The 12,832-nt window shown below is 45.7% G+C and overlaps 1 protein-coding gene across 2 annotated transcripts in view; it reads left to right on the plus strand.

Annotated features, from left to right (window-relative positions):
• The first annotated feature begins 432 nt into the window (after window positions 1-432).
• Window positions 433-12,832, plus strand: part of LOC144158946 (transmembrane protein adipocyte-associated 1 homolog) — a 75,176-nt gene continuing 62,776 nt past the window's right edge. The window contains exons 1-3 of one of the 2 annotated variants that reach the window (XM_077690149.1): window positions 433-650; window positions 1,561-1,666; window positions 9,045-9,251. In XM_077690149.1, coding sequence (XP_077546275.1) covers window positions 9,109-9,251 — 143 coding nt within the window. In that variant the 5' untranslated portion in view covers window positions 433-650; window positions 1,561-1,666; window positions 9,045-9,108. Of the gene's footprint in view, window positions 651-1,518; window positions 1,667-9,044; window positions 9,252-12,832 lie in introns of those variants that run through there. The other variant, XM_077690150.1, reaches the window with a different exon arrangement.

A 12,832-nucleotide genomic window follows, 5' to 3' on the forward strand; every position in this document is an offset into this window, starting at 1 on the left:
TTAGCCGATCGCACTTTTTTTTTTCGACAGCACACGACCACAACCGAAACCGCCGAAACCTCGAGCAGACGGCGTTGCCTCGAGCTTGCGAGGTAGCGGATGAGAGCCAGAGTTTATAGTCAGTTTCGTATCTCGGAACATCAAAGTTACAGTGTTACGGTAACTTCATGGTTATGGCCGCAAAATATCACAAACAGAGATAAATTTTTGTTATACGTTTTTTCTAACACTAGCTGTTAATGCATAGTATCAGACGCAACGTTTACGCTGCCCCATGGAGTGATGTTGACGGGGCAGCGGCCCAGTCAACATCACGTGACTTCCGCTCCGTTATTCCGGAAGTAAGCCCAAATAATTTTGTCCCGACTTGAGACAACGAAGAGCGAGTTGCGCAATCCTCCCTGTTCCGTGGCTGAGCCGGCTGAGCTGCTGACCCTGGCGCGCGCCTTCGTGCTTACGGGGATAAGTCGGTGTTCACAACAGGTGCTGCGTGTGCGACACTCTTCTTTGCCACCTGACAACGAAGTTGCGAGTACCCATGAGGCTGAAGACATATCATTGGTGGACTTGGAAGATATACACGCCAATATAGTCGGCCGGAAGCGAGTAGTACAGGGCCACTGTGTCAGACTGTGTGCGGTGTTCCACAAGTGAGCTTTGTTTTAGTTTCCGTGTAAAACCCGCATTCATTCTAGAAGTTGCTGGAATACTAGCACTTTACAAAAATACCTATATCCTCATAATTCAAGGAGTAATTTCTCCTCGAGACCTCCAATCCCCCAGATTGTATTAGCTTCACCTTGTCTTCAAAGGGTGGCGGGTGAGGTTTGATTATTGATGTGTCGAAGGCTGTTCTGCTTCTCCGAGAGAGATTACTTCGAAATGCACAGACCTAGCTACAGTTCGTATGAAAAGTTTGGCCTGTTGACGTGTGATAACAAGCGTTTATTAAAAAAAAAAAAAAGCTCCAATCAACGCTGTGAAGGTGGTTGGAGTGCGAAGCTGTAAACGACACCCACACCAATGACACACGGGGCTCTACAAAGAAAGCCAGAAACTGGAAAATGCGCACAATGGTGCCAGTGTTATAATTTGGTTGGGGTTGTTTATTGTGAATGTTGCCGTGAAGTTTACCTTCTGTTCTGTTCACTTTCCTTTGTCAGAACTGTGTTTTAGCAGAACCGTGTTTTAAAATATTGTAAATAAATTTTATACTGCACAAAACAAACACTTTTTATTGTAAAAGTTGGTTGCAAGCTAAAAATTACAATTCACCATGATTAGTCCACCCTGAGCGTACAACAGAATAACTGGAGTTGCGCTTGCCTGCATTGCACACAGCTGCTTGTTTTTCTGTTCTTCAGCCTGCGATTAGATTATTGTTGCACCTCAGCAATTGAGCTGTCGCCTGTAATTCACAAAATGTTCTTATGTTGTACTCCAAAAAGCGCCCAAAAGGTTTGTAGTGGCGATTAGCTTACCTTTTTTCCCCCGCGGCGTACAGCGCGGCATCGCGCATCAGTTGCAAACACTGTGCGAGCTCTTGGCGTTTGCTTTCAGCTGTTCAGTTTCGGAGCTTCCCTTGTTGATCGTGTGCTGTGTTCCGCTTCGTTGTGCCGAAAAGAACACCCTTCGGACAGTAGGAGTCAACCGAGTCTTCTTAACGGTACGTATCCGCTCTGTTTGATTCTTACTTTGCACCAGTACCACGCTGCTTACAATTTCTCGCTATGCAACGAACTTAAGCCTACGCATCCGCTGCGGGCACTTTGCGACAAGTGGCGTCACCCGACCCTGTTTTTTTTTCCCTGGAAGGTTCCGCTTTATGCGCGTCTGTTCCTTGTTTAAAAACGTGCGTAATTCATTCTCATTGATACGGGGAGGGAAGCCATGCTTGATCGTTTCTTGGAGCGTTGTTTGCGCCGGAAGCACCCTTGGCAAAGGGCCGTCAACAATCCTTCGGTTCGTTAGTATGACAGCTGACTGCTCAACGCGTCGTGTGAGGAGTCGAACGCAAGCTTGTTCGAACTGTGTTTATACATACGGACTGTCGGGATCGCTTTCTGAACCGCGGATTTCCGCCAGGTTTATTTCCCGACCTTTACGAACGGCGGTTACTGTAGGCACGGCTGTTTACATTTGGGCTGTTTCATCGCGTTAGCTGCTGCTGTTTGCATTGACGAGGTTTTCTTTCTTTCCTTTTTCTTTTTTGCTTTCGGTTTGGACGACACCTTAGAGCATTGTTATCTGAGCGAAGCCCGAGGTATCGACTTTTTAGTGGCCTTCACTTGACAAGTTTTGGCTGCCCGCTACAAGTTCGGGAATTGGTGTCGGACGCCGATAACAGCTGTGAAGCTGGTGAGAGCCACTGCCCGGGATTCCTTTCACTTTTTTTTTTCATCTGCCCGCGAAATCCGCCCCTGCCGAACGCACTGGCGATGGCCGATGACGTCAAACTTGCGCCGAGCGCGTGACTTTATCCGATCCGGCGTAACTCATTGAGTTTCATTGTGAATGCGCAGATAAGGCGTGCCTAAAACTGCGGGGCGTTTTTACTACCAGTCCGAGCTGTCCTTTGTGCGTCTCCGTCTGGGTGATAACCACGGGTCACTTGTGTCCGCGTGTTGTTGTTTGCCTGTGTTTCCATTGTCCTGTAAATATCGTAGTTCCTTGTCGAAGATACTTTTCTCGGAAAGTGATAGCTGGAAGTCGAGGCATACGTTAAGTCGGGCACTCACGTGTCAGTCTGCAGAAGGGTTTTATTTTATTTTTTATTTATTCAGCTACCGTAAGGGCCCAAGTGGGCATTACACGGCTTGGGGGATTAGTTGAAAACCGACGAAACATACAATATTGCAGAAGAAAAGAACCAGCACAACACAAGTAACATTGAAATCCTATAAAAGCACAAAAAGTATGCAATACAATTGCAAAATACAGCGTTAAACATTGTATCCAAGAACAAGGTGTAAAAGTGGCAGAGAATCTGATATTTTAAAGCAGGAACACACATTTGCAGCCTAGAAAAGATGACCATGGTAAAGACAAGTAAGAGTATTTTGAATTGCTAAAAATTCGAGGTGTGCGGTTTGAAAAGAATTGGCATCTGTTAGATCCACCAGGCTAGTTGGTTAGCTTTTAGTACTGGTAGCATTGCGATGTGGTTGTATTGATGATGGTGAATCAGAGGGCGTGGCAAATACGCACAGCCAGGGTAGGTTAGTTATCTGTTGCTGCTGGTATTTCAAAGTTGTTCTTGTAAATTTACCATTTGATCGTGCATTCAAAGTATGGTTGGGGCAGGCTGTCACCATTATCTTTTTCCCAACCTTTTTTTCTACCAAAACTCTAATCGCCTGTTAATATCCGCTGCAGGCCATATAATGTCTCTGTCATCTGTAAAACCCAGTGTTTCGAGAAAGGGGACTTTCCCGGCATTTCGAGTAGGGTAGTGCACTGTTCTGAGCACCACTTTCAGACTTTTGCGCTATACAGAATTACGTTTTGCACTGACGTTTTTGTGACTTCATGTGAGCAAGCAGTTTCTAGCTTGGGTGGTTCAAGGAATGCAGTGTGTTTATTGCACTAAAATATCAGTGAGACAGATTTTTTTGTGGGGTGTCAGGTGAGGGCGTTGCTGAGAATTGGTTCAGAATTCGCTAAGTGCAGTACTTCGCATACAGCAGGTTTTGTTCTTGTATGGTAACTTGGTATGCACGCATCAACAATGCCCGGGGACTCTCTTTAATTGTCGACTGTGTCTGTTGTGACAGTTGTGCTCCCGTGTCATTCACGGTCCCTCACACCTGGTTGGTTAAAGTCTGTTCGTCAGAGTGCAACGATGAAACTGATATCATGTGCCTAATGGCATACGTTGTCTAATAGCATGTCAAGCCTAAAAGCATACGTTGTTTACATTTGTTGTGAGCGATTCAGGACAGAACAGCCATTGTCAAGGCTGAACTTTTTAATTTCATGTTCATCCCATATCGAGCTGCTAATTGATTGGCACTTAAATCCGCAACGACAGATTCTACCAATAGTTGTCAACAGGGCGTTTGGGCTGGCTTGTTTGCCTTTCGCATTGTGTTAGCTTTGGGAGCATCTTTAAGTCATTGTCAGCCGGTCCTGATACCTTTGGAAACACGTACTATTTACACATTTGTGGTTATGTGTGGATCACACAGCTGACTGGTAGTGTAGCACAAAATTGGCCCCACAAGCTGCCTAGAATTTTGGCAGTAGCAGGGGGTGTGACATTTGTGGATGTTGTCGCTTTTTGAAGTAAAATGGCGTTTTCCCAGCACGCAAACAATCAGCAAAATTTGCGCGTGTTTGCGTGGGAACCTTTAACACAGAATTGAAAAATGGAATGCAACTCTCAGGGCTGGTGGTCGATCCCAGTACCCATGGTTGTTTTTGAAGGGGTACTCATAACCACCCATCCACAACTATTCCACTGGTTGGAATTGAGCTTTACACGCAATGGTTTTTGTCATTAAAGAGTCACAACGACAATTCATGGTGTTTCATATCCCTTTCAATCACGAATTATTATATTCACTGTAGAAAAGTTCCATACTTGGAGGTTTAGCAGTGTCAAGTATCTAGAGGTAAGAAAAAAAAGGTTCAGTCTCTCTAGAATACCTATTACGCAAATGGCGTCATGTCCTCATATGGAGACACGATTACTCAATCCTGCTTTTCCCTATAAACATAATAAATATCCTGAGGCAGTTTACAAACAAGGAGGTAAAATTATTTCTGCACATGAAAGAGGTGTTTTTAGCCTTTATAAATGATTTGCGCCGCAGTAAGAGAGAACTTAGGACGGCATCGCACCGGAGCTCCCACAAAACTTGGTGGCGTCCATTTCGAAACAATGTTTATGAGTGCGGTTCCGCCATTCCACATCACATGGTGCTACCTTTCACTTCCGTAGGTTTCGAACATCAGCCGCACCGCTCTGCAGCATGAACTCTTTTCGTTTTCACGAGGAAAACAACGAAGAAAGTCGCGTCTCCAATGGAGACACGGTGACTGAAAGGGATATACTTTGCATCTAAATGGAACTCCAAAAGGGCAAAAATGCAGGCTGTTGCCAGGTAAATCTGGAGAATCATGTGGGGTCTCAAGAGGCGATCCAGGCCCTTACGCACACATGTCATATATATATATATATCTATTGAGGGGACGATCCAATGGAATGCCAACGCCTATCGACTGCTAGACAGGTTTAGCGGCTTACATCACGTGGAAAAAAGAGAACCTCTGCTCCACACCACACGTGGCTGATACCCTCGTAAAAAAAATTTGCTGACAATGAATAACTACTTGGGAGATAGGTCAATAAGGGGTTAAGTCTACGTGCACCATGGTCTGAATGCTGGCTTTCATGCTTGCTCGGTCAGCTTATTTTCACATTTAGACCGGGCAACTTTTTTTACAGAAGAGTCAGGGGTCATTTTTGAAGTGACGCTTTCTTGGTCTCACCGATGGCAGTGTCGTAACCAAAACGCACTGCAGGAAAGCCAATTCTACACTGTTGGGGGGCACATGGAGACGATGATGATAAAACAAGAAAAAAATGTTTCCCGTGGTCGGAATTGCACCTGGGCTCCTCGCGTTGTGAAGCCTAAGTCTATCCAATTGTGCCATTATCGCATTCGGGTTGCCCAGCATTTTCTTTGGGTTCATTGCATGGGCAGTGGCTTTGGATTTTGGCTGAGGTGGAACGGACTTTGGCACTTTGGATTTTTGGACCACGATGATGGGTGGGGGGTGGGGGGTTAGCTTTTTTGTGAGGGATTCCTTTGCCATAGTCTGAGCTTGGACTTTGACTCGTAGGCAGTTTGCACTTTGATCGCAGACGCTTGTACTGATTCGTAGGCAGTTTGCACTTTGATCGTTGATGCTTTGACTTTGATTTCATGGGCTTTGACTTTGGCATTTCGTCATTTGATTTTTGGGTGCAAGAAAGCTGCGTGTTTCAACCTTCGTTGTAGTTTGACGGGGGGGAGGGGGGGTTCCTGTGGGTTTATATCACCTGCAGCAGCTTACTGCGGTGAGCGACACATCATTGCACAGTGGACTGGTGAAGTTAGAAGCATTTTTAAAGAGTATTGGGCCTAATTAGTGGCTGTTTTCTCTAAAAAAAACTAGATTGAGGATGATTTTGGCGGAGTAACCTATGTAAACTTGTGAAAGTTGAGTGGTTGCACTCAACTGATAATTCTTTATGCCGACAGAGCTTTTATTTTTGTTTGTGCAAGCTCGAAACATGGGGTGAGTTCCTTACTTCTAAGGGATACTATTCAACGGAAGATAATCTCGGTTATACAGTTGAACACGGATATATCAAACACGGATATATCGAATTATTGTCTATATCGAACAGTGCAAACATCCCCTTGACCCATGCAAAAGTATAGGGCTGTTGTGCGCGTGTATCGAACTCCTGATCAGGGGCAAATTCGATATATCGAATTCCGTGCCGAAGGTGCCCCTGAAAGTTTTCTTCCTGTGATGGGGTGGAGTTGATGATAATGTTGACTCATCACAGGAGCTGCCTCGCTTGGTGAGACAGAGGCGGCGTACGCGGCATTATGTCGTTTGATGGCCTTCAACAGCTGTTTTCTTGCTAGCACGAGGGGCAGCTCTATGATAGCTAGAACGCGGATAGTGGTTGGGACGAAAGGACATAAAGGAGCGAAAGAAATTGACCGGAGGCACTCTTTTTCTGTGATTTAGCTGTTTGGTGGCTCGTGCAGGGGGACTGATGCGGCGTTGTATGTTTGTTTTGTCCAAGGCATTCATTTCGGAGCAACGAAGGCGGGAATTCGTCCGACGCAGGCTGCTGAAAAGATGTTGGTTGAAAAGGCGTTCGGAATTCCTCGCAGTAGTTTTGAGGGCGAAGCATGCATCAATGTTGACGTATAGGCGAATGCAGCACAACCCGCCCCGGCTATTCCGGAGCGTGTCGGGTGCAAAGTGACTTCGTTGCACGCCTCCAGATGGGGAAGGTGTTCGGTTCGGATACTGAAGATAACGGCACTCAGTGCCTGACAACATTCCCAACCGCCTACTGGAGCCGAGGTTCTGTCAGCGCTATTCGCCTCTGTTGTGGCACAGTGTACAGCGTTGATTTTCTCATTTGTGCGCGTTTGTAATCTTGAAGACAATTTGGCAACCTTTACGACGCAGAAGAAAAAACAAGCGAAGCTCAAAGACATTTCAATGATAAAGTGCGGTGGTCATCATGCTGCAATTCGGAGTTTCCGTGATTTGAGGGTGAAAACGGCAAACTACAGTTTTCCACGACTTAAGAAAACTCTCAGTGATGTGCGGATTTGTCAGATAATCTTCAGATAGGCGTATTTTATATATCGAATTATTGATATATCGAATTTTTTCGCGGTCCCCTTGGAGTTCAATATATCCGTGTTCGACTGTACACATTATCTATTCATTTATTTATAATACTTTCAAGGCCTGCATGCTTTACAGGAAGGATTGTTTGAGACAGCATGTAACTTTCTAACTGAAACTGCATTTAATCAGGCTAGATAATTGGGAAAGAAGATAGTACAGCAATGCGTTGTGGCGTTTCATGCAGTCGCCAAACGACGTCACTCGAGACCTCAATGGGTTGGCTGATTCCATTAAATATGCACCACAAATTTGAGAGAATTGAGCCAAGGACGTCGCACCACTGTTGTGCAGGCCATTTAATGGCACAACAGAATTGAAAGGGATATCAAAAAATTATGGTGCCTGTGACCAGTTGGCATCAAGTCATTGAATTTTAGCCATATATAAACCAGTATTTGAGCTTTACTGTCTGAAACAAACACAGAACCCGTGGCCACACCAATTGACAAGGGAAATGTTTTGCTTGGTTTTTTAGTTCTTGGCCAACTGTATCCATTTGTAGGCAGTTGACACACTGATGGCGCATTTTTGTCCTCTGCACAAATGCGTCGTCTGGAACTTCGGCACATCATAAGGCATAGTTAGGTAACGGGCATTTTGAGATCTGTCTTCAGATGTGCTGGAGAAATCCACTGATCGCCCTGGAGCAGGTTCATTTCCTCCAAAAAGTAAAACCTTACATTGATTTTCTGGTTGCAAGTGAGAAAACCTGCTCCAAGACAGCCAGTAAAATTCTACATTAATTTTTTTATAGTGAAAGCATCGTTTCTCACTAGAGAAGTTGTAATGAGGTGTGGATTGCCTGGTCTTTCAAAATAGGGAAAGTTGTACATGTCACACTCCCTTCGGGGACAAAATTGAGACAGTCATCTGCCGATTCACAAAGCATTACAGTTGCCCCTGGTAGTAGTGCCCCAAGGATAACTGAACTAATACCCCTGTCACACGGCAAATCTAATGTCATTCAAAGTGAATGACATTTACTGTTAATGACATTCGTCTCGGCCGTGCGGGTCTACACGGTGAAACAAATGTCATTTGATTGTGATAGCGGTGACGATTAGCAAGCTCGCAAAACCGCAAAAATTACATTTCAAGCGCATCTAGAATGTTTTCACACGCAATATTTAAAAAAAAACGTAACAAATGATTATTTTTCATAATAAATAACAAGAAAACCACCGATTTAAGTGACATCAGTAGACCTTACTAGCCGTGACAAGTCTGCAAAAAATCTGGATTAGGCTAGCGTGCACACTGGGTACAAGATTTTCTTTTTTGTTAGTACTTGTTTGTCTTTCTTTATTTGAACAACAGCACAAGAAAGAAAATATAAGTTTACTGACAGTATTTAGAAACAATATTCTCGGGATTATTGGTGAATTTTTCTGTCGAGGCACACGCTACTGCTGTCAAGGCTACTTGTTTGGCCACTAACTGAGGTCCGAGACCTCAGTTAGCCGCTAAATGTCATTCGCCTCAAATGTCATTCGGTATTCTCTTGTGGCGCCGAATTAATCTCATTTAGAGCGAATGACATTTGCTCTAAATGTCATTAGATCTGCCGTGTGACAGGGCTATAATGCTCGTTCCCAACCTCTGCTTTTTCCTAGCACCAAAGCCATGACGTCGCCCCTAACCTGAGTGCCTCGTCACTGTGGCCGCCACCCGGTCAAGATGACTGACGACTTCCTGGGCGACGAGACGCCCAGTGCCACCATCACCACGCCCTCAAACTTCACCCCATCTCCAACGCCGGCTGTAATCGTGCCCGAGTACTTCTGCAAATGGATCCTCTACCACGAGATCCCGAGCTCTCGGTGAGTTAGCACTGCTTGGGCCACACTCTACAAGGATGTATTCCAATTAGCCACACTGACGGTGAACTTCAAGTTTGTGGGGTCGCTCTCATATGGAGCTGTGTTCTAATTTTTGAGATAGAAAGAAAAGTGGACTAAAATGGGAAGGTCTTCCGCATGAGTCTGTTCCGTAATCCATACGCAGCTATAATCTTATCCCTAAGCATGACCCCAACCATTCTTCCATCCATAGCCCGTTGGGCCGATATAAGTTTTCTTTCAAGTCGCTCAGTGAGACCCCAAGTTTCTGCCCCGTACGTCATTACTGGAAGAACACATTGGTTGCATACCAGGCTGATGATGATGATGGTAATGATGAGAACAGTGGATAGCTCAAGAAGACACTATTGTAAGTCTGCAACGATATAGGCTACCTTGCTACCACTCAGTAAATGTCAATAAACATAGTTTGCTTCTTTACCCACCAGCCTTCTTGTCGCCTTGTAATTGCGTAGCAGTCTTCAAGATTTGTCACAACTTGTAGTGTGGGAAAGGGAATGAAGGGGGCGACACCTGTTTTTACACTTTTGGCATTTTCTTTAGTACTGAACAACTGCTTCTGCCGTCAGTGCTATATTTGTATTCTTGATTCACGACAGTCCAATCTACCAATATATATGCCTTTGGCCTTTAGTGCCTCTTTAAATGTGCATCTAAGCATCAATTCCACTTTCACGGGCTGACAGTCTTACATTTCGGCCTTGACGACTTGGAATAATATTATTTCATCATCTGACCAGCAGGACTTGTTTGCTTTTGGGGCAGACTTCATTCACTCTACTAGGACACTTGCGGAAGTAAAGGGGTTTATAAAAAAAACGTTGCGGGAGCTCCTATGAGGAATTCCCTAATGGTGTCACGAGAAGACAAAGAAGCGGGCAGTAAGGCATACTTCTGTGGCCCTGACAATCGCTGAAGAAGAAGCTGTGTGCGCAGGCAGCCAGCAGCACAGGCTCCGTTATGGCTGCGTGTGAAGTTTGTCTCATCACGTAAATGCATCGTTTCATCGCTACTACATGGTTCATGCCATCTATTCTCACACCTTGCAACAATGGTGTGTGCGTAAACATTCTGGCCGCATCCGTCGCACTTATGCAGGACTCTCCGAAGTTTTCTTCGAAGCACAGCACAAGACGAGGGACAAAAACACAGAAGACGACACACGAAGCACTCTGTGTGTCGTCTTCTGTGTTTCTGTCCCTCATCTTGTGCTGCACATCGATACTTCGCTATGTACCAACTCGCGCAGACCAATACTCTGCTGAGCACATTTACTGTTGTGAGACTCCACTGCAGGGTATAGAAGCAACGTGGGAAAGTCAACTGTAGAGGAACTGGGCTGGTATACACTGAGTTCTGTTATTAAAGGGGCCATGCAGCACTTACCAATGACTAATCCGAATGCATTTTGGGCTAAGGTCTATTGTCCCGGCAATCCTCCTCCTACAAGAATTATAAAAATCCGTCCTGCATCTCCATAGCTACACAAGATAAAAAATCGTACATAATTGACCTTTTTCCAGTAGCGATCTGCGCAATGCGCGGGCTGCCGGTCAGCCATTCTTGGCAGGTGCCTCCAGCAAAATAAATAAATAGCCGTTCCCCACAGCTTTCTGCTTGGGGAGCGGCTATGCTGTCTAGTGCTGCGCGTTTTCATCATTTTTCTTTCAACAGCTCGTGGTGGGTTCGTTTGTGCACACAAAAACAGGGTTTCTAAGGAAAGGGGCAAAGGCGTTCGAGGCTGACCGCACTGCGAGCACATGCCTGCCTGTAAGGGAGTAATAAAAAAAGTACAGGAAAAAGGGCCACTGCAGACCACTGCAGGTTAGTCTCGGGAACTTGCGCCTGCTACCGTGACATTCATGTGAAAGGTGAGAGGGACTGCAGGACCAGGATATTTTGTGCATGAGTTCTCCGAAAGCCCGCCTTATGCCATTTTTAGTTCGCCCTGGCAGGCGCTAGGTGGACAGGTACTGGAAAAAGGTCCATTGTTGCCTCTAAACTCGTCTGTGTAGTACACGATGAAGGCTGCACACTCTCACCCGGAGAGCAGGGCGGCTTGTGGCGTTCTCTTTGGTAGCCTTTGATATATCACAGACCGGGGAGTTTTCTCTGGTTCTCGGCAACGTGGGGTTGTCTATTTCCGGTGTGCTTCCACACAAAGCAGGCATCGGTGCCTGCTTGCAAACGCGCGCTCAGGCTGGTAGGGCCTTTTGAAGCGATGAATGCTCGTTAGTGGCCTGGTTAGAAGTGAAGTATTGAGTTCATCACTTCAACTACGTGCACTCAAAACGCAAAGAAACGCCAAAACTGTACGTACAGGTTCAGGCGTACAAGAGGTTAGGGCACAGTGCCGACGACGGTGCAAGTGCAACCGAAAGTGCGAGAAATAAACCGTGACATAGACCAGCAACACCCATTAGGACGTCCACCATTGTAATGACGTAAAGTGGCGCATAATAAGAGAAATTGGAGCTAGCATGGTTGGTTTTCCCACATCTTTCACAGAGATTTGCGAGTGTACCACTTCAAGTGCACATGTAGTATTTGACTCAGGTGTTCCTGGCAGTGTAATCTAAGCGTCGTGCAGGTTTATTTGCATTGCTAAAAGCGTGCTGCAGAGTTCCTTCCAAGCATGGGTGCACCAGTCCACCTTATTCTGGGGCCACCCTGAGTTCATTCTTGTTTAGAGTTAGAACTTTTCACGTTTATTGTAGTTATTGTTATTAGCCTAGCGGATGTTGCAGGACTTGCCTGTGGTGTGACCACAATTTGCACGGTTACATGCGTTATTCAGACGACGTCGGAAAAAGAAACTCTGACATAGGCGTTTTGAAGTGGCAAACAGAAGCGACATGCAGCCTATGTGACCATGTGGCCTCCTCACTAGATTTTTACATGAAAGTGTTTTATTCCGGGATTCATGAAGATTTTGCTTACGTCATATCCATCACGGCAGTGATGCCAGTACAACAAAGCAAGTGGCCTGTAAAAGGTGCATCCCTTCACACAGGGTGTTCGTGCGGGGAAGCAACCTTAAGTACTAAGGAGTACGTTATACTTCGGGTTGTTCATTTCCGGGTTTTGTATTTCAATACGACAATGTTTAATGCCGGGATACACCAAGATTTCACTGACGTCATATCCGTCATGAAAATGACGCCAGTACACCTTTGCCGAAGCGACCCGCCAGCATGACGTCGCTCGCCAAGCATACCCACGAAACAGCCGCCGACTTGCAAATCATGCTCAGCTGCAGATTTCGCTGCACATTTCCCTTTCGTGTTTTACCAATTCCTATGACAGGGGAATCAACCAGAGTTTTTTTTTTTAAATGAAATCATCAGCGGTATTCGTCATGTTTGTTGCACTGGGAAAACCTTACATCCACCGAAAACAAAACTGTGCCAATGCTCTTGTCACAGGCACCCTTGGTGCCAGAAGGCAGGCACAGCAGCTGCGCACGGAATACCCTCACACTTCTGCTGAACATAGCACGGTCACCCAGTTGTGTGTGTAACATGGGGATCACGTGGTCGCGC

This window comes from Haemaphysalis longicornis, unplaced genomic scaffold, assembly GCF_048455015.1.
Source record: "Haemaphysalis longicornis isolate Haplotype H1 unplaced genomic scaffold, Haemaphysalis longicornis Haplotype H1 scaffold_10, whole genome shotgun sequence".
Classification (NCBI taxonomy): Eukaryota; Metazoa; Arthropoda; class Arachnida; order Ixodida; family Ixodidae; genus Haemaphysalis; species Haemaphysalis longicornis.